The sequence below is a fragment of the Pseudophryne corroboree genome, chromosome 5 (assembly GCF_028390025.1).
Source record: "Pseudophryne corroboree isolate aPseCor3 chromosome 5, aPseCor3.hap2, whole genome shotgun sequence".
NCBI classification, from domain to species: domain Eukaryota; kingdom Metazoa; phylum Chordata; class Amphibia; order Anura; family Myobatrachidae; genus Pseudophryne; species Pseudophryne corroboree.
In genome coordinates, this window is record NC_086448.1 from 357,047,637 (window position 1) to 357,067,496 (window position 19,860).

General features: G+C 48.2%; 1 protein-coding gene across 3 annotated transcripts in view; it reads left to right on the top strand.

The window, feature by feature from the left end:
• The window catches only part of HUS1 (HUS1 checkpoint clamp component), a 189,620-nt gene that overhangs the window by 25,199 nt on the left and 144,561 nt on the right, over nt 1–19,860 (top strand). For all 3 annotated transcript variants that reach the window (XM_063922640.1, XM_063922639.1, XM_063922641.1), the window contains exons 2-3: nt 10,800–10,927; nt 12,790–12,966. In XM_063922640.1, coding sequence (XP_063778710.1) covers nt 10,800–10,927; nt 12,790–12,966 — 305 coding nt within the window. The remainder of the gene's footprint in view (nt 1–10,799; nt 10,928–12,789; nt 12,967–19,860) is intronic.

The window sequence follows — 19,860 nt, forward strand, 5'->3', positions numbered from 1 at the left end:
AGCACTCAGCGCCATTTTCCTGCTCAGCTCCGCTGGTGAGGAAGGCTCCCAGGTCTCTCCCCTGCACTGCACTACAGAAACAGGGTAACAAAGAGAAGGGGGGCATAAATTGGCGATATTTATATATTAAGAGCGCATATATAGTAAACAACACCTTCTAGGGTTGTTTATATACATTTATAGCGCTTTTGGTGTGTGCTGGCAAACTCTCCCTCTGTCTCCCCAAAGGGCTAGGGGGTCCTGTCTTCGATTAGAGCATTCCCTGTGTGGCTGCTGTGTGTCGGTACGTGTGTGTCGACATGTATGAGGACGATGTTGGTGTGGAGGCAGAGCAATTGCCGATGATGGTAATGTCACCCCCTAGGGAGTCGACACCGGAATGGATGGCTTTAGTTATGGAATTACGTGATAATGTCAGCACATTACAAAAGTCAGTTGACGAAATAAGACGCCCGGCAAACCAGTTAGTACCGGTTCAGGCGTCTCAGACACCGTCAGGGGCTGTAAAACGTCCTTTACCTCAGTCAGTCGACACGGGTACCGACACAGATGAATCTAGTGTCGACGGTGAAGAAACAAACGTATTTTCCAATAGGGCCACACGTTATATGATCACGGCAATGAAGGAGGCTTTGCAGATCTCTGATACTGCTGGTACCTCAAAAAGGGGTATTATGTGGGGGGTGAAAAAACTACCTGTATTTTTTCCAGAATCAGAGGAATTGAATGACGTGTGTGATGAAGCGTGGGTTAACCCCGATAGAAAACTGCTAATTTCCAAGAAGTTATTGGCATTATACCCTTTCCCACCAGAGGTTAGGGCGCGCTGGGAAACACCCCCTAGGGTGGATAAGGCGCTCACACGTTTATCAAAGCAAGTGGCGTTGCCGTCTCCTGATACGGCCGCCCTCAAGGATCCAGCAGATAGGAGGCTGGAAACTACACTGAAGAGTATATACACACATACTGGTGTTATACTGCGACCGGCAATAGCCTCAGCCTGGATGTGCAGTGCTGGGGTAGTGTGGTTGGATTCTCTGACTGAAAATATTGATACCCTGGATAGGGACAGTATTTTATTGACTCTAGAGCAATTAAAGGATGCTTTCCTTTATATGCGAGATGCTCAGAGGGATGTTTGTACTCTAGCATCAAGAGTAAGCGCGATGTCCATATCTGCCAGAATATTGCCATATAAAGGAGAGGAATTGTTTGGGGTCGGTCTTTCGGACCTGGTGGCCACGGCAACTGCCGGCAAATCCACTTTTTTACCTCAGACCCCCTCCCAACAGAAAAAGACACCGTCTTTTCAGCCGCAGTCCTTTCGCTCCTATAAAAAGCGACCAAAAGGACAGTCTTATCTGCCGCGAGGCAGAGGAAAGGGTAAGAAAGGGCAGCAAGCAGCCCCTGCCCAGGAACAGAAGCCCGCCCCGGCTTCTACAAAGCCATCAGCATGACGCTGGGGCTTTACAAGCGGACTCAGGAACGGTGGGGGGTCGACTCAAGATTTTCAGCAATCAATGGGTTCACTCACAAGTGGACCCGTGGGTCCTGCAGATAGTATCTCAGGGTTACATGCTGGAGTTCGAAAGGTCTCCCCCTCGCCGGTTCCTAAAGTCTGCTTTACCAACGTCTCCCTCAGAAAGGACGTCGGTTTTGGAAGCCATTCACAAGCTGTATTCTCAGCAGGTGATAGTCAAGGTACCCCTCCTACAACAGGGAAAGGGGTATTATTCCACACTATTTGTGGTACCGAAACCGGACGGTTCGGTAAGGCCTATTCTAAATCTGAAATCCTTGAACCTGTACATAAAGAAATTCAAGTTCAAGATGGAGTCACTCAGAGCAGTGATAGCGAATCTGGAAGAAGGAGACTTCATGGTGTCCTTGGACATAAAAGATGCTTATCTACATGTCCCGATTTACCCCTCACACCAAGGGTATCTCAGGTTCGTGATACAAGACTGTCATTATCAGTTTCAAACGCTGCCGTTTGGGTTGTCCACGGCCCCTCGGGTCTTTACCAAGGTAATGACCGAAATGATGGTTCTTCTACGAAGAAAAGGCGTATTAATTATCCCTTACTTGGACGATCTCCTGATAAGGGCAAAGTCCAGAGAACAGCTGGAAGTCGGTGTAGCGCTAACACAAGCAGTGCTTCAGCAACACGGGTGGATTCTAAATCTTCCAAAATCTCAATTGACCCCGACAACACATCTGCTGTTCCTGGGCATGATTCTGGACACGGTTCAGAAAAAGGTATTTCTCCCGGAAGAGAAAGCAAGGGAGTTATCCGAACTTGTCAAGAACCTCCTAAAACCAGGAACTGTGTCAGTACATCAATGCACAAGAGTGGTGGCTTCGTACGAAGCGATTCCATTCGGCAGATTCCATGCACGAACATTTCAGTGGGATCTGCTGGACAAATGGTCCGGATCGCATCTGCACATGCATCAGCGGATAACACTGTCACCGAGAACAAGGTTGTCTCTCCTGTGGTGGTTGCAGACTGCCCATCTGTTAGTGGGCCGCAGATTCGGCATACAGGACTGGGTCCTGGTGACTACGGATGCCAGCCTACGAGGTTGGGGAGCAGTCACAAAGGGAAGAAACTTCCAGGGCGTGTGGTCAAACCTGGAGACGTCTCTTCACATAAATATACTGGAGCTAAGAGCGATCTACAATGCTCTAAGCCTGGCAAAATCGCTGCTTCAGGGTCAGCCGGTGTTGATCCAGTCCGACAACATCACGGCAGTCGCCCACGTAAACCGACAAGGCGGCACGAGAAGCAGGAGTGCAATGGCAGAAGCTGCAAGGATGCTGGGCGGAGAATCATGTCGTAGCACTGTCAGCAGTGTTCATCCCGGGAGTGGACAACTGGGAAGCAGATTTCCTCAGCAGACACGACCTTCACCCGGGAGAGTGGGGACTTCATCCAGAAGTTTTCCACATGATTGTGAACCGTTGGGAAAAACCAAAGGTGGACATGATGGCGTCTCGCCTCAACAAAAAATTGGACAGGTATTGCGCCAGGTCAAGAGACCCTCAGGCAATAGCTGTGGACACTCTGGTAACACCGTGGGTGTACCAGTCAGTGTATGTGTTCCCTCCTCTGCCTCTCATACCAAAGGTACTGAGAATTATACGGAAAAGAGGAGTAAGAACAATACTGGTAGCTCCGGACTGGCCAAGAAGAACTTGGTATCCGGAACTTCAAGAGATGCTCACGGAGGATCCGTGGCCTCTACCTCTAAGAAGGGATCTGCTTCAGCAGGGACCTTGTATGTTCCAAGACTTACCGCGGCTGCGTTTGACGGCATGGCGGTTGAACGCCGGATTCTAAAAGAGAAGGGCATTCCTGAGGAAGTTATTCCTACTTTAATTAAAGCCAGGAAAGAAGTGACCGCACAACATTATCACTGCATTTGGAGAAAATATGTTGCGTGGTGTGAGGCCAAGAAGGCTCCAACGGAAGAATTTCAATTGGGTCGATTCTTACATTTCCTGCAAGCAGGATTGTCTATGGGCCTCAAATTGGGGTCCATTAAAGTTCAAATTTCGGCCTTATCAATTTTCTTCCAGAAGGAATTGGCGTCAGTGCCTGAAGTACAAACTTTTGTCAAAGGTGTACTACATATACAACCCCCAATAGTGCCTCCAGTGGCACCGTGGGATTTGAACGTGGTTCTAAATTTTCTCAAATCTCATTGGTTTGAGCCTTTAAAATCGGTAGATTTAAAATACCTTACATGGAAGGTAATCATGCTGTTGGCCCTGGCTTCAGCCAGGAGAGTTTCGGAGTTGGCAGCTTTGTCATACAAAAGCCCATATCTGATATTCCATTCGGACAGGGCAGAATTGAGGACACGTCCTCAATTTCTCCCTAAGGTGGTTTCGGCATTTCACTTGAACCAGCCTATTGTGGTGCCTGCGGCTACTAGCGACTTGGAGGACTCCAACTTACTGGACGTTGTCAGAGCATTAAAAATATATATTTCAAGGACAGCTGGAGTCAGAAAATCTGACTCGTTGTTTACATTGTATGCACCCAACAAGTTGGGTGCTCCTGCGTCTAAACAGACGATTGCACGTTGGATATGTAGTACAATCCAACTTGCACATTCTGTGGCAGGCCTGCCACAGCCTAAATCTGTAAAGGCCCATTCCACAAGGAAAGTGGGCTCATCCTGGGCGGCTGCCCGAGGAGTCTCGGCATTACAACTTTGCCGAGCAGCTACGTGGTCAGGGGAGAACACGTTTGTAAAATTTTACAAATTTGATACTCTGGCTAAAGAGGACCTGGAGTTCTCTCATTCGGTGCTGCAGAGTCATCCGCACTCTCCCGCCCGTTTGGGAGCTTTGGTATAATCCCCATGGTCCTGACGGAGTCCCAGCATCCACTAGGACGTTAGAGAAAATAAGAATTTACTTACCGATAATTCTATTTCTCATAGTCCGTAGTGGATGCTGGGCGCCCATCCCAAGTGCGGATTGTCTGCAATGCTTGTACATAGTTATTGTTACAAAAATCGGGTTATTACTGTTGTTGTGAGCCATCTGTTCAGAGGCTACTTCGTTTGTGTTATCATACTGTTAACTGGGTTCAGATCACAAGTTGTACGGTGTGATTGGTGTGGCTGGTATGAGTCTTACCCGGGATTCAAGATCCTTCCTTATTGTGTACGCTCGTCCGGGCACAGTACCTAACTGAGGCTTGGAGGAGGGTCATAGGGGGAGGAGCCAGTACGCACCATGTGACCTAAAAGCTTTTTTAGATGTGCCCTGTCTCCTGCGGAGCCCGCTATTCCCCATGGTCCTGACGGAGTCCCAGCATCCACTACGGACTATGAGAAATAGAATTATCGGTAAGTAAATTCTTATTTTCTCTAACGTCCTAGTGGATGCTGGGGACTCCGTAAGGACCATGGGGAATAGACGGGCTCCGCAGGAGACAGGGCACTTTAAGAAAGAATTAGGATACTGGTGTGCACTGGCTCCTCCCTCTATGTCCCTCCTCCAGACCTCAGTTTGAATCTGTGCCCGGACGAGCTGGGTGCATTTTAATGAGCTCTCCTGAGCTTGCTAAAGAAAGAAAGTATTTTGTTAGGATTTTTTATTTTCAGAGAGATCTGCTGGCAACAGACTCTCTGCTACGTGGGACTGAGGGGAGAGAAGCAGCCCTACTCACTAGAAGATAGGTCCTGCTTCTTAGGCTACTGGACACCATTAGCTCCAGAGGGATCGTACACAGGAACGCACCCTTGGTCGTCCGATCCCGGAGCCGCGCCGCCGTCCCCCTCGCAGAGCCAGAAGACAGAAGCCGGCGTGAGAAGCAAGAAGACTTCGAAATCGGAGGCAGAAGACTCCAGTCTTCATATGAGGTAGCGCACAGCACTGCAGCTGTGCGCTATTGCTCCCACACTAAACCCACACACTCCGGTCACTGCAGGGCGCAGGGGGGGGCGCCCTGGGCAGCAATTAGGTACCTCTTGGCAAAAGCAGCATATATACAGTTGGGCACTGTATATATGCATGAGCCCCCGCCATTATTTTTACACAAAACGCGGGACAGAAGCCTGCCGCTGAGGGGGCGGGGCTTCTTCCTCAGCACTCACCAGCGCCATTTTCTCTCCACAGCTCCGCTGAGAGGAAGCTCCCCAGGCTCTCCCCTGCAGAATCACGGTAGAAAGAGGGTAAAAAGAGAATGGGGGCACATAAATTTGGCGCAAAAACAGTATATACAGCAGCTACTGGGTTAACACTAAGTTACTGTGTGACTCCTGGGTAATTTAGCGCTGGGGTGTGTGCTGGCATACTCTCTCTCTGTCTCCAAAAGGCCTTTAGGGGGAACTGTCTTCAAATAGAGCATCCCCTGTGTGTGTGGTGTGTCGGTACGCTTGTGTCAGCATGTTTGACGAGGAAGGCTATGTGGAAACAGAGCGGGTACAAATGAATGTGGGGTCGCCGCCGACTGCGCCGACACCCGATTGGATGGATATGTGGAAGGTTTTAAATGATAATGTTAATTCCTTGCATAAAAGGTTGGATAAAGCTGAAGCCTTGGGACAGTCAGGGTCTCATCCCATGCCTGATCCTACAGCGCAGAGGCCGTCGGGGTCTCAGAAGCGCCCACTATCCCAAGTTGTCGACACAGATATCGACACGGATTCCGACTCCAGTATCGATGGCGATGATGCAAAGTTGCAGCCTAAAATGGCTAAAGCCATCCGCTACATGATTATAGCAATGAAAGATGTGTTACACATCACAGAGGAAACCCCAGTCCCTGACGAGGGTTTATATGTATGGGGAGAAAAGGCAAGAGGTGACCTTTCCCCCTTCACATGAGTTAAATGAGTTATGTGAAAAAGCTTGGGAATCTCCAGATAGAAAACTGCAGATTTCTAAACGGATGCTTATGGCGTATCCTTTCCCGCCAACGGACAGGTTGCGCTTGGAATCCTCCCCTAGGGTAGACAAAGCTTTAACGCGCTTATCCAAGAGGGTAGCCCTGCCCTCACAGGATACTGCCACCCTAAAAGATGCTGCGGATAGAAAGCAGGAGGGTATCCTGAAGTCCATTTATACACATTCAGGTACCCTACTAAGGCCAGCGATTGCGTCGGCCTGGATGTGTAGTGCTGTAGCAGCATGGACAGATACCTTATCTGAGGAACTTGATACCTTGGACAAGGATACTATAGCACTGACCCTGGGGCATATAAAAGACGCTGTCCTATATATGAGAGATGCCCAAAGAGACATTAGCCTACTGGGCTCTAGAATAAATGCAATGTCGATTTCCGCCAGAAGGGTCCTGTGGACTCGGCAATGGACAGGCGATGCCGACTCAAAAAGGCACATGGAGGTTTTACCTTACAGGGGTGAGGAGTTGTTTGGGGACGGTCTCTAGAACCTGGTCTCCACAGCTACGGCTGGAAAGTCAAATTTTTTGCCATATATTCCCAAACAACCTAAGAAAGCACCGTATTACCAAATGCAGTCCTTTCAATCACATAGAGGCAAGAAAGTCCAAGGTGCGTCCTTTCTGGCCAGAGGCAGGGGTAGAGGAAAGAAGCTGCACAATACAGCTAGTTCCCAGGAACAGAAGTCCTCCCCGGCTTCCTCTAAATCCGCCGCATGACACAGGCGGAGCCAGGCCCGGTGGGGGCGCGTCTCCGAAATTTCAGCCACAAGTGGGTTCCCTCACAGGTGGATCCCTGGGCTATAGAGATTGTGTCTCAGGGATACAGGCTGGAATTCGAAGTGATGCCCCCTCACCGTTACCTCAAATCGGCTCTGCCAGCTTCCCCCATAGAGAGGGAAATAGTGTTAGCAGCAATTCACAAATTGTATCTCCAGCAGGTGGTGGTAAAGGTTCCCCTCCTTCAACAGGGAAGGGGTTACTATTCGACAATGTTTGTGGTACCGAAACCGGACGGTTCGGTCAGACCCATATTGAATTTAAAATCCCTGAACATATACCTGAAAAGGTTCAAGTTCAAGATGGAATCGCTCAGAGCGGTCATCGCAAGTCTGGAGGAAGGGGATTTTATGGTGTCTCTGGACATAAAGGATGCTTACCTTCATGTCCCCATTTATCCACCTCATCAGGAGTACCTCAGATTTGTGGTACAGGATTGTCATTACCAATTCCAGACGTTGCCGTTTGGTCTGTCCACAGCACCGAGAATATTTACCAAGGTAATGGCAGAAATGATGGTTCTCCTGCGAAAGCAGGGAGTCACAATTATTCCATACTTGGACGATCTCCTCATAAAGGCGAGGTCCAGAGAGCAGTTGCTGATCAGCGTAGCACGCTCTCGGGAAGTGTTACAACAGCACGGCTGGATTCTGAATATTCCAAAGTCGCAGCTGATTCCTACGACGCGTCTGCCCTTCCTGGGCATGATTCTGGACACAGACCAGAAGAAGGTTTTTCTCCCGACGGAGAAGAACTCATGACACTGGTCAGAGACCTCTTAAAACCAAAACAGGTGTCTGTGCATCACTGCACGCGAGTCCTGGGGAAGATGGTGGCGTCATACGAGGCCATTCCCTTCGGCAGGTTCCATGCGAGGACCTTTCAATGGGATCTGTTGGACAAGTGGTCCGGATCGCATCTACAGATGCATCGGCTGATCACCCTATCCCCCAGGGCCAGGGTGTCTCTTCTGTGGTGGCTGCAGAGTGCTCACCTTCTCGAGGGCCGCAGATTCAGCATTCAGGACTGGGTCCTGGTGACCACGGATGCAAGCCTCCGAGGGTGGGGGGCAGTCACACAGGGAAGAAATTTCCAGGGTCTGTGTTCAAGTCAGGAGACTTGCCTTCACATCAATATCCTGGAACTAAGGGCCATATACAACGCCCCAAGTCAAGCAGAGACACTGCTTCGCAACCAATCGGTGCTGATTAAATCAGACAACATCACCGCAGTGGCTCATGTAAACCGCCAAGGCGGCACAAGGAGCAGGGTGGCAATGGCGGAAGCCACCAGAATTTTTCGATGGGCGGAGAATCACGTACGAGCACTGTCAGCAGTGTTCATTCCGGGAGTGGACAACTGGGAAGCAGACTTCCTCAGCAGACACGACCTCTACCCGGGAGAGTGGGGACTTCATCAAGAAGTCTTCATGCAGATTGCAAGGCGATGGGAACTGCCAGAGGTGGACATGATGGCATCCCGCCTCAACAAAAAGCTACAGAGGTATTGCGCCAGGTCAAGAGACCCTCAGGCGATAGCTGTAGACGCACTAGTGACACCGTGGGTGTTCCAGTCGGTTTATGCGTTTCCTCCTCTTCCTCTCATACCCAAGGTGCTGAGAATCATAAGAAAAAGAGGAGTGAGAACAATACTCATTGTTCCGGATTGGCCAAGAAGGACTTGGTATCCAGAGCTACAAGAAATGCTCACAGAGGATCCATGGCTTCTACCTCTAAGACAGGATCTGTTACAACAGGGGCCCTGTCTGTTCCAAGACTTACCGCGGCTGCGTTTGACGGCATGGCGGTTGAACGCCGGATCCTAGCAGAAAAAGGCATTCTGGATGAGGTTATTCCTACGCTGATAAAGGCTAGGAAGGACGTGACTGCTAAACATTATCACCGTATATGGCGAAAATATGTTGCTTGGTGTGAGGCCAGGAATGCCCCTACAGAGGAATTCCAGCTGGGCCGTTTCCTTCACTTCCTACAGTCGGGAGTGACTTTGGGCCTAAAATTGGGGTCCATTAAGGTCCAGATTTCGGCCCTATCCATTTTCTTTCAAAAAGAACTGGCTTCTCTTCCTGAAGTTCAGACGCTTGTAAAGAGAGTGCTGCATATTCAGCCCCCGTTTGTGCCTCCAGTGGCACCCTGGGATCTTAACGTGGTGTTGAGCCACTTAAAACCGTGGAGTTAAACTATCTCACGTGGAAGGTGGTCATGCTATTAGCCTTGGCTTTGGCTAGGCGTGTGTCAGAATTGGCGGCTTTGTCACATAAAAGCCCCTATCTGGTTTTCCATATGGACAGGGCAGAATTGCGGACTCGTCCGCAGTTTCTGCCAAAAGTGGTGTAATCTTTTCATATGAACCAACCTATTGTGGTGCCTGTGGCTACTCGTGACTAGGAGGATTCCGAGTTACTGGATGTAGTCAGGGCTTTGAAGATTTATGTAGCCAGAACGGCTAGAGTCAGGAAAACTGAGTCGCTGTTTATCCTGTATGCATCCAACAAGCTGGGTGCTCCTGCTTCAAAGCAAACTATTGCTCGCTGGATCTGTAACACGATTCAGCAGGCTCATTCTGCGGCTGGATTGCCGCTTCCAAAATCAGTAAAAGCCCACTCCACAAGGAATGTGGGCTCTTCTTGGGCGGCTGCCCGAGGGGTCTCGGCATTACAACTTTGCCGAGCGGCTACTTGGTCAGGTTCAAACACTTTTTGCAAAGTTCTACAAGTTTGATACCCTGGCTGAGGAGGACCTTGTGTTTGCTCATTCGGTGCTGCAGAGTCATCCGCACTCTCCCGCCCGTTTGGGAGCTTTGGTATAATCCCCATGGTCCTTACGGAGTCCCCAGCATCCACTAGGACGTTAGAGAAAATAAGATTTTACTTACCGGTAAATCTATTTCTCCTAGTCCGTAGTGGATGCTGGGCGCCCGTCCCAAGTGCGGACTTCTTCTGCAATACTTGTATATAGTTATTGCTTAAATAAGGGTTATGTTATGGTTGCATCAGGGTTATCTGATGCTCTGTTGTTGTTCATACTGTTAACTGGGTAAGTTTATCACAAGTTATACGGTGTGATTGGTGTGGCTGGTATGAGTCTTACCCTGGATTCCAAAATCCTTTCCTTGTACTGTCAGCTCTTCCGGGCACAGTTTCCTTAACTGAGGTCTGGAGGAGGGTCATAGAGGGAGGAGCCAGTGCACACCAGTATCTTAATTCTTTCTTAAAGTGCCCTGTCTCCTGCGGAGCCCGTCTATTCCCCATGGTCCTTACGGAGTCCCCAGCATCCACTACGGACTACGAGAAATAGATTTACCGGTAAGTAAAATCTTATTATTACCCCAGTAGGTTGTGTCCTATTAATGCTTACTAGACAGTGTCATACTTAAAACATATTGTTGTCTTGTGAGAACATAGTGCATGTGTTTTTAGAATTACAAACTGGTTATTAATTTGTTTTCATTTATTTGTAGTTTTCGGTGTATTGCCATCTGCTACGTAGTTGTTTTTCCTAGGTGTATTGTTTTTTTACTTAATACATTAATTTTTGTGTAATTGTATAATTTTTATAAAACTTTATTTTTTTTCTAGGTGTTATTAACACAATCACCAAGTTGACCAAATCATGCACCTTCCGGCTTACAGCTGACAATCTTTACTTTATTCTCACTGACAAAGTGGCTAATGGAGGTGTTAGCATGTGGTGTGAGCTTTCCCAGGTAATATTTGGGATCTGTATGTGTTATGACTTACATGTTCTAATACCGTGCCTCTGCCAACTCTTTCCTTTAGCAAGCTGTCAGTTCCTAATCTGAAATACAGCATTCAGTTCCAAGTTCTGCTTCTGTTAAACAAAAGCAGTTAAGCTGTCAAAGCTCTTTGTGTGACAGAAACACATTGTTTGTTCAATGAATAATATGTGGCAGAATGGCAACTTCCAGTAGCTTTTATATGTGCTCATGAAAAGAACCTATTTGGCACTATGTTAAATATAGCTAAGATATGATTTTTGGAGGGCAGATAATGTGTCAAACACCAAAAAAGAAAAGAAAAAGGAAATGCAGGTGCACACTCTAAACACTAAGAACTTTGGTGATCAGAACAGTTATAATAAAGTATGCAATTTAACATAGAGTAAAATTGAGGTTCTTAGCATATTTGTGGGTAATAAATATAGGCCCACGTGCCACGGCCAGTTGACCTTATTAGGTAGGTCCCTAACTTTCATAAGGTTCAAGTCCAGTACACTGGACCACCCAGGCTAGGACAAACCAACTGACCCAAGCATCACACTAGTGAGAAATAGCAGTTAAAGAAGGGAAATGTAATAGGGTCAAAGTTTGCAGAGGTCCGGTATTTCTGACCAGATTGCCCATATTTTCAAAGTGCCAATCATTTGCAAGGCAAAACCAGTCTGGTTAGTAGGTGTTACAGTAATAAGTAGCAGTAGCTATGTGCTAAAGCTAAATTTATCACATCTACGATCATTTACTCTGACATGCGGGAGTACGCCCAGCACAAGGCTAGCCCGCACCACATGTCAAGCCCTACCCCCCCGCACAAGTACAAAAGCATTGAACAGCGGCTATGCTTTTGTACTTGACAAGTAGCTCCCTACCTGCGCAGCTCCTGCGCTCTGGCAGGGAGCTGCTTGTCGCATACCGGGTTGCAGCGGCTGCGTGTGATGTCACGCAGCCGCCATGGCCCGCTCCAACAGTTCGAACACTCCTTCGTTGTCTGGACTGTGCCCCCAAAACGGCGGCCTAATGCCACCGTCCCACCCAGCGAACGGTGCAGAGGCAATCGCTGGGCTTAGATGCCGATCGCATCTCTGGCATACACATGCGCACTGCGACACATGTGCAGTTCAAACCTGATCGCCCGCTGTGCGAAAACGCACAGCAGCTATCAGGTCTGAATTAGCCACAAAGTCCAAATGTAAAGCTTAACGTAACCTGTTGTCTTATAAATGTTAAGAAGTATGATCAGATGGGGTGAGCAATCAGCCACCAGATGTATAGTAGGTAATTTGTGTATTGTTGCACCAACCCTCCAGTACTGCTAGAGATACACTTCCTAAAAGACATATCTGCAGAAGTGTCAATATGTAAATATCTAGCAATTATGGGAATAGGCCTTTACTGCACTCTGCTTACATTTAGCCAGCTGTAAGGGGATACGTATATGGAAAAATTCTTTATGTACCTATGTATAAACATTGTTGGTGCACATGTAGATATTGGAAAGGCATGTTTTACCATAAAACGTTATGTGAGTCAGTAGATGAGACTATGCATATGACATAATGGCGCATTAATAGACTGTCCACTATGTGTGTCTTGAATTATAAACCTTGTCATATACAGTATGTAGCCATGACTTAAACATAAATGCAAATTGCCTTTTGTAGATGAGCTGTTATGGCAAGTCAGGAGTTTTTATGTAAAGCAATGGAGACTTCTATTTATGACCTCCTCATATTTTCGGTTTAGCTGACTGTTAAGATGTGTAATGGTATCGTATGCCCTGTGGCAATAAACAGTAGTGCTCTATAAACTTCTATCCTGGCTTTCTGTTTCAGGCTAATTTCTTTGATGAGTATCAAATGGAAGGAGTGTCTGTCGATCAAAATGAGATTTATTTGGAGCTGATGCCTGAAAACATTTCTCGAGCTTTGAAAACAGCGCAAAATGCCAGAGCTGTAAAAATCAAACTAACAAATAAACACTGTCCTTGTCTCACACTGGCAGTGGAGTTGGTATGTACACAAGCATATAACTATATTTTTTTTCTGTCTTTGTTATCATGAGAAGGAACAAATGACTTGTACACTAAGGGGGACATTTTTCTAAGCAGTGATAAGCATTTACTAAGCAGGAGTTGCCCATGGCAACCAATCAGCCCGACCTCTTGAAGGGTTAATGGTCCCGTTCCCCACTGACAGGACACTGAGCTCCTGAGGGAACTATTCGCAAGCCTCACCATGGCGAGCGTACATTCCCGCAGCACGCCACAACCCCTAACAGAGCCAGAAGAATGAAGAGTGGCGAGTAATGAGCCGAAGTCCCGGTTAGCAGGGCGCAGGCCATTATGCCGGCACGAGGGTACGGAGACGCATGGCTTCTAAACGGGGCGGAATGCATCTCCAGACACAGTACACAACTGCGTCTCAGTACACGGTACACAGTACCCAGACTGGCAACACAGCCTTAAAACAGTTTCTCTCCATTTTAAGCACAAGATTCCTCAGCCAGTATAAAAAAAACGTGAAGACCGCGCGCCATTGAAGGGGCGGGGCTTCACTATGAGAGGATCCAGCAGCTAACCAGCACCATTTTCCCTCAGCAGTGGATACAGATGCTGACAGGACAGGGACGCGCAGCTCTTCCGGTGTGACTCCAGATTACCTCAGCGGTACCAGGGGGTCATAGGGGGGGGGGGGGGGGGGCGACTATTAGTGTACTAAGTACCCTGTCAGGGTACTTAGTCTGCGACCTGGCTAAACTTGGCATTAACGATAAGGACGCGGTGGGGGCTGGCTCCAAACAACTGTGTCTCCCTGAAGGGCTCTTTGTGGGTTAATTTTGCTTAACCTTTTCCACTGTGTGTGTGTGTGTGTGTGTGTGTATGCTCTCACATTTACATTGTCAGGCAAAGAGTGTGTTTCTTGTACAGCGGAGTGTTCCTCTTCACCAGGGGGCTCACTACTGGGTACTCGGGGTTCACAAACTAGTGGGGCTGAACCGGAGTGGGTTAATTCTCTCAAAGGAATGATTTCCACTGTTTCTACAAAATTGTCCCGCAATGAGAAAGAGACGCAATACTTTAAACAAACTGTGGATGAGTTTATGAACAGAGACTCAGTCCCACAAAAAGCGTTTGTCTCCTCCCATTTGTTTGCAAAAGCGATCTCTGGCCCATATCCTGCAATCTGACTCTGACGCTGATGGGTCAGGCTTGAAGGAGGGTGAGGTAGACTTGGAGGGGGGGATGTGGCTCTGTCACAGGGAATAGAGGTTCTTATAGAGGCTATCAAAGATGTTCTGCATATTCCTGATAAGGTGTCAGAGGAGAGGGAGGAATCTTATTTTAATGTAAAGAAGAAGTCCTCAGTCACTTTTCCTGCATCAAAGGAATTGAATACCCTGTTTGAAGAACCATGGGTTAATTCTGATAAGTTTCAGATCCCTAAAAGGTTGCTCTCATCTTTTCCTTTTCCTCTGGAGGATAGGAAAAAATGGGGAAAATCCACCGATAGTGGACGCATCAGTCTCTAGGCTGTCGTGTAAAATTGTATTGCCTGTTCCTGGTGCAGCCTCCCTAAAAGATACGGCTAATCGTAAAATCGAGACTACTCTCAAATCATTGTTCACAGCTGCTGGGGTAACCCAAAGACCCACTATTGCATGTGCATGGATCACTAAAGCCATTGCGAAATGGTCAGGTAACCTAATTGAGGGGTTAGATTCCTTATGTAGGGGGATGTTGTCTTACTCCTGCAGCATATACAGGACTCTGTGGAAGCCATAAAGGAAATAGGCGTGCTTAACGGACGCACCACCTCTATGGCAGTGTCGGCAAGCAGGGGCTTTTGGCTACGCCACTGGACTGCTGACGCGGACTCCAGGAAAGGCGTGGAAGGCCTACCATTCACAGGAGAGGCCTTGTTTGTGTTACGTTCCTGATGCTCAGAACTGGAGAGATGTTTGTGTAGAGAGTCCAGAGCACCAGGACGTGACGCTGAAATAAGGGATGGTACGGGAATAGCCCCTAGCACCCTACCTCCATTGTTTTACCCGTGTGGTCAGTTCTCGCCTGAGTGACTATGGTTTCTTGGGCCCACGGCAGCCGCGTTTGAAGGGCGGATTAGGTCTGCCCAACTCCGATGCCCCCAGGTCTTAGAGTGAGACAAGGCGTGAACCGAGACAGGATAATAACAAGGGGACCTCTAACTAAAGCAAACAGAAGCTAGGGGCTACTAACTACCCTAAAACTAAATATATGTGCGGCACGCCGCCAAAGGAAAAGAACAACAAAAGATACCACTGTCCACTCCCCCACACGGCACCGCCGAGTTCCGGGGAGACAAGTGAAAAGCGGAAACCTCCGCAAAAACCACCAATACAAAAGTAAAATAAGGATTAAGCGGCCCAGGCCGCAACATGCAACAGAAGCCGCTACTCACGAAACCGGGAGAGAACCCCAACAAGCGAGAACCCCCAGATGACCGCAACAGGTTCACTTGGACAGGAAGGATTCCCAGGACCGGCTTCAGAACTCAGGAGCACAGGGAGCAGGATCGACCAGATACAGCTGACCAGGAACAGACGTTGCAAGGCAGGAACAGCATACAGGAAGCTATCACCGGCGAGGCTGCAGTGTGCTGGCTCTCATAAAAAGACCCTGCTGGCCAATGACAGGAGGGCCAGCAAGACCAGCCCCCAGACCCTAATTACTAGTTGCCGTGCAGCTGCCCTGCTGCACGAGCAACTAATCAATCCTATCTGGCAACGGGGAACGCGGTCCGCCAATGGCGTCCCCGTTGCTATGGACCCAGCGGCTGAGGACGCCCGGCGTCCTAGCGTTGCCAGGGACCTGACTGCTACAGTACGCACAGCGTCCTGGCGTTGCTAGGTGCCGGGCGGGCAGGGAGGGACGTGCGGTGGCCGTGAGTGTCGCTCGGAAGCAGACCAAGCGGCGCCGCGGACCGCGGCACCTAACAGTACCCCCCCCCCCCTTGAGGAGCGGCTAAGGAACCCCTAAAGCCGGGTTTCTGAGGAAATTCCTGAAAGAATAATCTCTTAAATTTAGAGGCATGTAAATCGTTATCCAGGACCCAAGACCTTTCTTCCGGGCCATAGCCTTTCCAGTGAACCAAAAAATAAAGCCGGCCCGAGAAACTTTGGAATCTAAAACCTTCTCCACCAAGAACTCTTGTTGCCCCTGAACATCCACCGGAGGTCTACCCTGGGAAGTCTTCCGAGGGAATCTCCTGGAAGAAAAATACTGCTTCAGAAGGGAACAGTGGAAAAGTATTGCCAATTTTGAGTGATTTAGGCAAGCGTAGCCGAAAAGCAACTGGGTTGACCTTCTTAACGATAAGGAACGGTCCAATAAATTTGGGTCCCAATCTAGCCGAGGGTTGTCTGAGCTTGATGTTGCGGGTTGACAACCACACCTTATCTCCCACCTTAAAAGTGCATGGGCGTCGGAACCTATCAGAATTTTTTTTTTCTCGGAAGGCAGCCTTCTTAAGGGCAAAGTGCACCTTTTTCCAAATCATTCTGAGACGGGAAGTTAAGGTCAACGAGGAGACTGGAAAATGAGGGTAAAAAGGGTAAAAAGAATTGGCTCTAGGATGAAAGCCCAAGACCGAAAAGAATGGAGACTCCTTGGTGGAAGAATGACAAGAGTTATTATAGGCAAACTCGGCCAAAGGAAGAAATTCAGACCAATCATTCTGAAGTTTGGCCGAATATAGCCGTAAATACTGTTTTAACGACTGATTAACAAGTTCAGTTTGTCCATTAGACTGTGGATGGTACCCAGATGTTAAAGAGAGTTTCATATTTAATGAGGCACAAAAACGTTTCCAGAAACGGGTGATGAATTGCGGTCCCCGATCAGAGACAATATCCCTGGGTAAACCATGGAGCCTGAACACATGGCGGAGAAATAAAACTGCCAACCCTTGGGGGAGAGCAATGAAGTGGGCCATCTTACTAAAACGGTCTACTTCCACCCAAATGACTCGAAATCCAGCTGAAAGAGGAAGGTCCACCACGAAATCCATGGATATATGTGACCATGGCCCGACCGGCAACGATCGAGATACCTTGTACTGAGCACAAACCTGACAGGAACGGACAAATTCCCTTACATCTTTAGAAAGATTAGGCCACCACACTGAGCGAGAGATTAACTCCAAGGTCTTAGTGATACCCGGATGACCAGAAACCTTATTATCATGAAACTCCGCTAGAACAGTGCCTCTCAGAAATTCAGGAACGAAGAGACGATCTGCAGGAGTGACTTTGGGAGCCTGCTGCTGAAGCTGGACTAGCTGTGTAAATAAATCCTGTGTGAGGCCAGACCGGATGACAGACGATGGGACTATGGGGGTAGTAGCCGGGTGGTTATTGTGAACCGGAAGAAAACAACGTGACAGGGCATCGGCTTTTGTATTCTTGGAACCGGGCCTGAAGGTGATAATAAACCTGAAACGAGTAAAAAACAGCGCCCAACGTGCCTGTCGAGCATTAAGCCGTTTAGCTGACTCAATACACTGCAGGTTCTTGTGGTCAGTAAACACCGTAATGGTATGCCTTGCTCCTTCCAGCCAGTGCCTCCACTCCTCGAAAGCCCATTTAACTGCCAACAATTCTCGATTACCAACATCATAGTTGGATTCTGCGGAGGAGAATTTTCTGGACATGAAGGCATATGGGTGTAATTCCTGAGACTCCGGGTCTTCCTGAGAAAGGATAGCCCCCACTCCAACCTTTGAGGCATCTACCTCGACAATAAAGGGGAGATCTGGGTTAGGGTGTCTGAGTACTGGAGCTGAGACAAAGGCCTGCTTTAAGGCCAGAAAGGCAGACTTGGCTTCAGGCGACCAATTGGAAGGATCCGCTCCTTTTTTAGTCAATGCCACAATAGGAGCAACCAAATCTGAGAAGGTATGAATAAAACGCCTATAGTAATTTGCAAACCCTAAAAAGCGCTGAATTGCTTTTAAGTTCGTGGGTTGTGCCCAATTTAGGATGGCCTGGAGTTTTTTTGGTTCCATGAAAAACCCCTTAGGAGAAATAATATACCCCAGGAAGGACACTTCTGTGATGTGGAAATCACATTTCTCTAGTTTGGCGTATAAATGATTTTCCCGTAACTTCTGAAGGACCAGTCTCACATGGGTAATATGTTGTTCAAAAGACTCAGAGTAAATCAAAATGTCGTCTAAATAAACGACTACGAACTTTCCTAGAAAGTCGCGAAGGACGTCGTTAATGAGATCTTGAAATACAGCAGGAACATTAGACAGCCCAAACGGCATCACCAGGTATTCATAATGTCCCGACTGTGTGCTGAAAGCCGTCTTCCACTCATCCCCAGATTTTATTCGGATGAGATTGTAAGCCCCTTAACAGAAATTTTATTCAGAGCCCGATAATCAATACATGGTCTGAGCGACCCATCTTTTTTCTCAACAAAAAAGAACCCTGCACTCAATGGAGATTTCGAGGGCCTAATTAAGCCTTTTTTTAGGCTCTCCTGTACATAATCATTCATTGCCGTAGTTTCCGGCCCAGACAGGGCATATAGTCTCCCCTTAGGCAAAGAGGTACCGGGAACTAAGTCGATAGCGCAGTCATAGGACCGATGAGGAGGCAGAATATCCGCATTACCCTTGGAGAAAACGTCGGCAAAGTCCTGATATTCCAAAGGAATAAGTTCTGGGGTGACTGCCGCAACCCGGACTGGATGGGAAATACATTCCTTAACACAAAAGGGACCCCATCGGGAAATCTCCCCAGACCGCCAATCTATGGTGGGATTATGAAAGGCAAGCCAGGGGTGACCCAAAACTACGGGGACAGCCGGACAATGGGTAAGATAAAATTCGATTTTCTCCGAATGTAGGGCCCCCACTGTCGGTTGTACTGGAGGTGTGCGGTGAGTGATTACCCCATTAGAAAGCGGACCACCATCCAAGCCGTGCATGGTGATATGTTTATCCAAAGGTATCTGTGGAACGCCCAAAGCCTGAGCCCAACCAAGATCCATGAAATTTCCCGCAGCTCCACTGTCGACGAAGGCCGACACCAACGAACTGAGGCTACCAAAGGAAATTTTTACAGGAACTAATAAGGAATCATTAGAGGAGATCAACTGCAGACCCAAGTGAACCCCCCTCACAATTCACTGGGTCAGAGCGTTTCCCTGCTTATTCGGGCAATTACGTGCGATATGTCCCTTGCCACCACAATGCAAGCAAAGACCAGAATTTAGCCTTCTGGTTCTTTCCTCTGGGGACAGCCGGGAGAGACCCATTTGCATGGGCTCCTCGACGTCCTCAGGGAAAGTATACACACATGGACTAGGCCTGAAACTAGCTCCTCTTTCAGCCCTCCGCTCCCAGAGACGACGATCAATTTTAATAGCAAGCTCCATGAGTTTGTCTAAAGTCTCTGGAACGGGGTGTCTTTAATAACTTCAGACAAACCGAGGCGAAACTGACTGCGCAGGGCCGGGTCATTCCAGCCACAGTCGTTCGACCAACGGCGAAACTCTGTACAATACGCCTCTGCTGGATTTTTCCCTTGCTTAAGTGCACGCAAGTGGCTCTCAGCCGATGCTTCTCTATCAGGGTCATCGTACAAAAGGCCTAGAGACTTAAATTAGGCATCTACAGATAGCAAGGCAACATCATCGGCTTTTAGCCCAAAAGCCCAGGTTTGCGGATCGCCTTGTAGTAAAGACATCACAATCCCGACCCGTTGAGACTCAGTACCAGAGGATCGGGGCCTTAAACGAAAATAAAGCTTACAAGCTTCCTTGTAATTAAAAAAATCCTTTCTTACCTGAAAAACGGTCAGGAAGGTGCATCTTTGGTTCTGGAATCATACTCGGGGAGGCTCGCAAAAGATCTTCC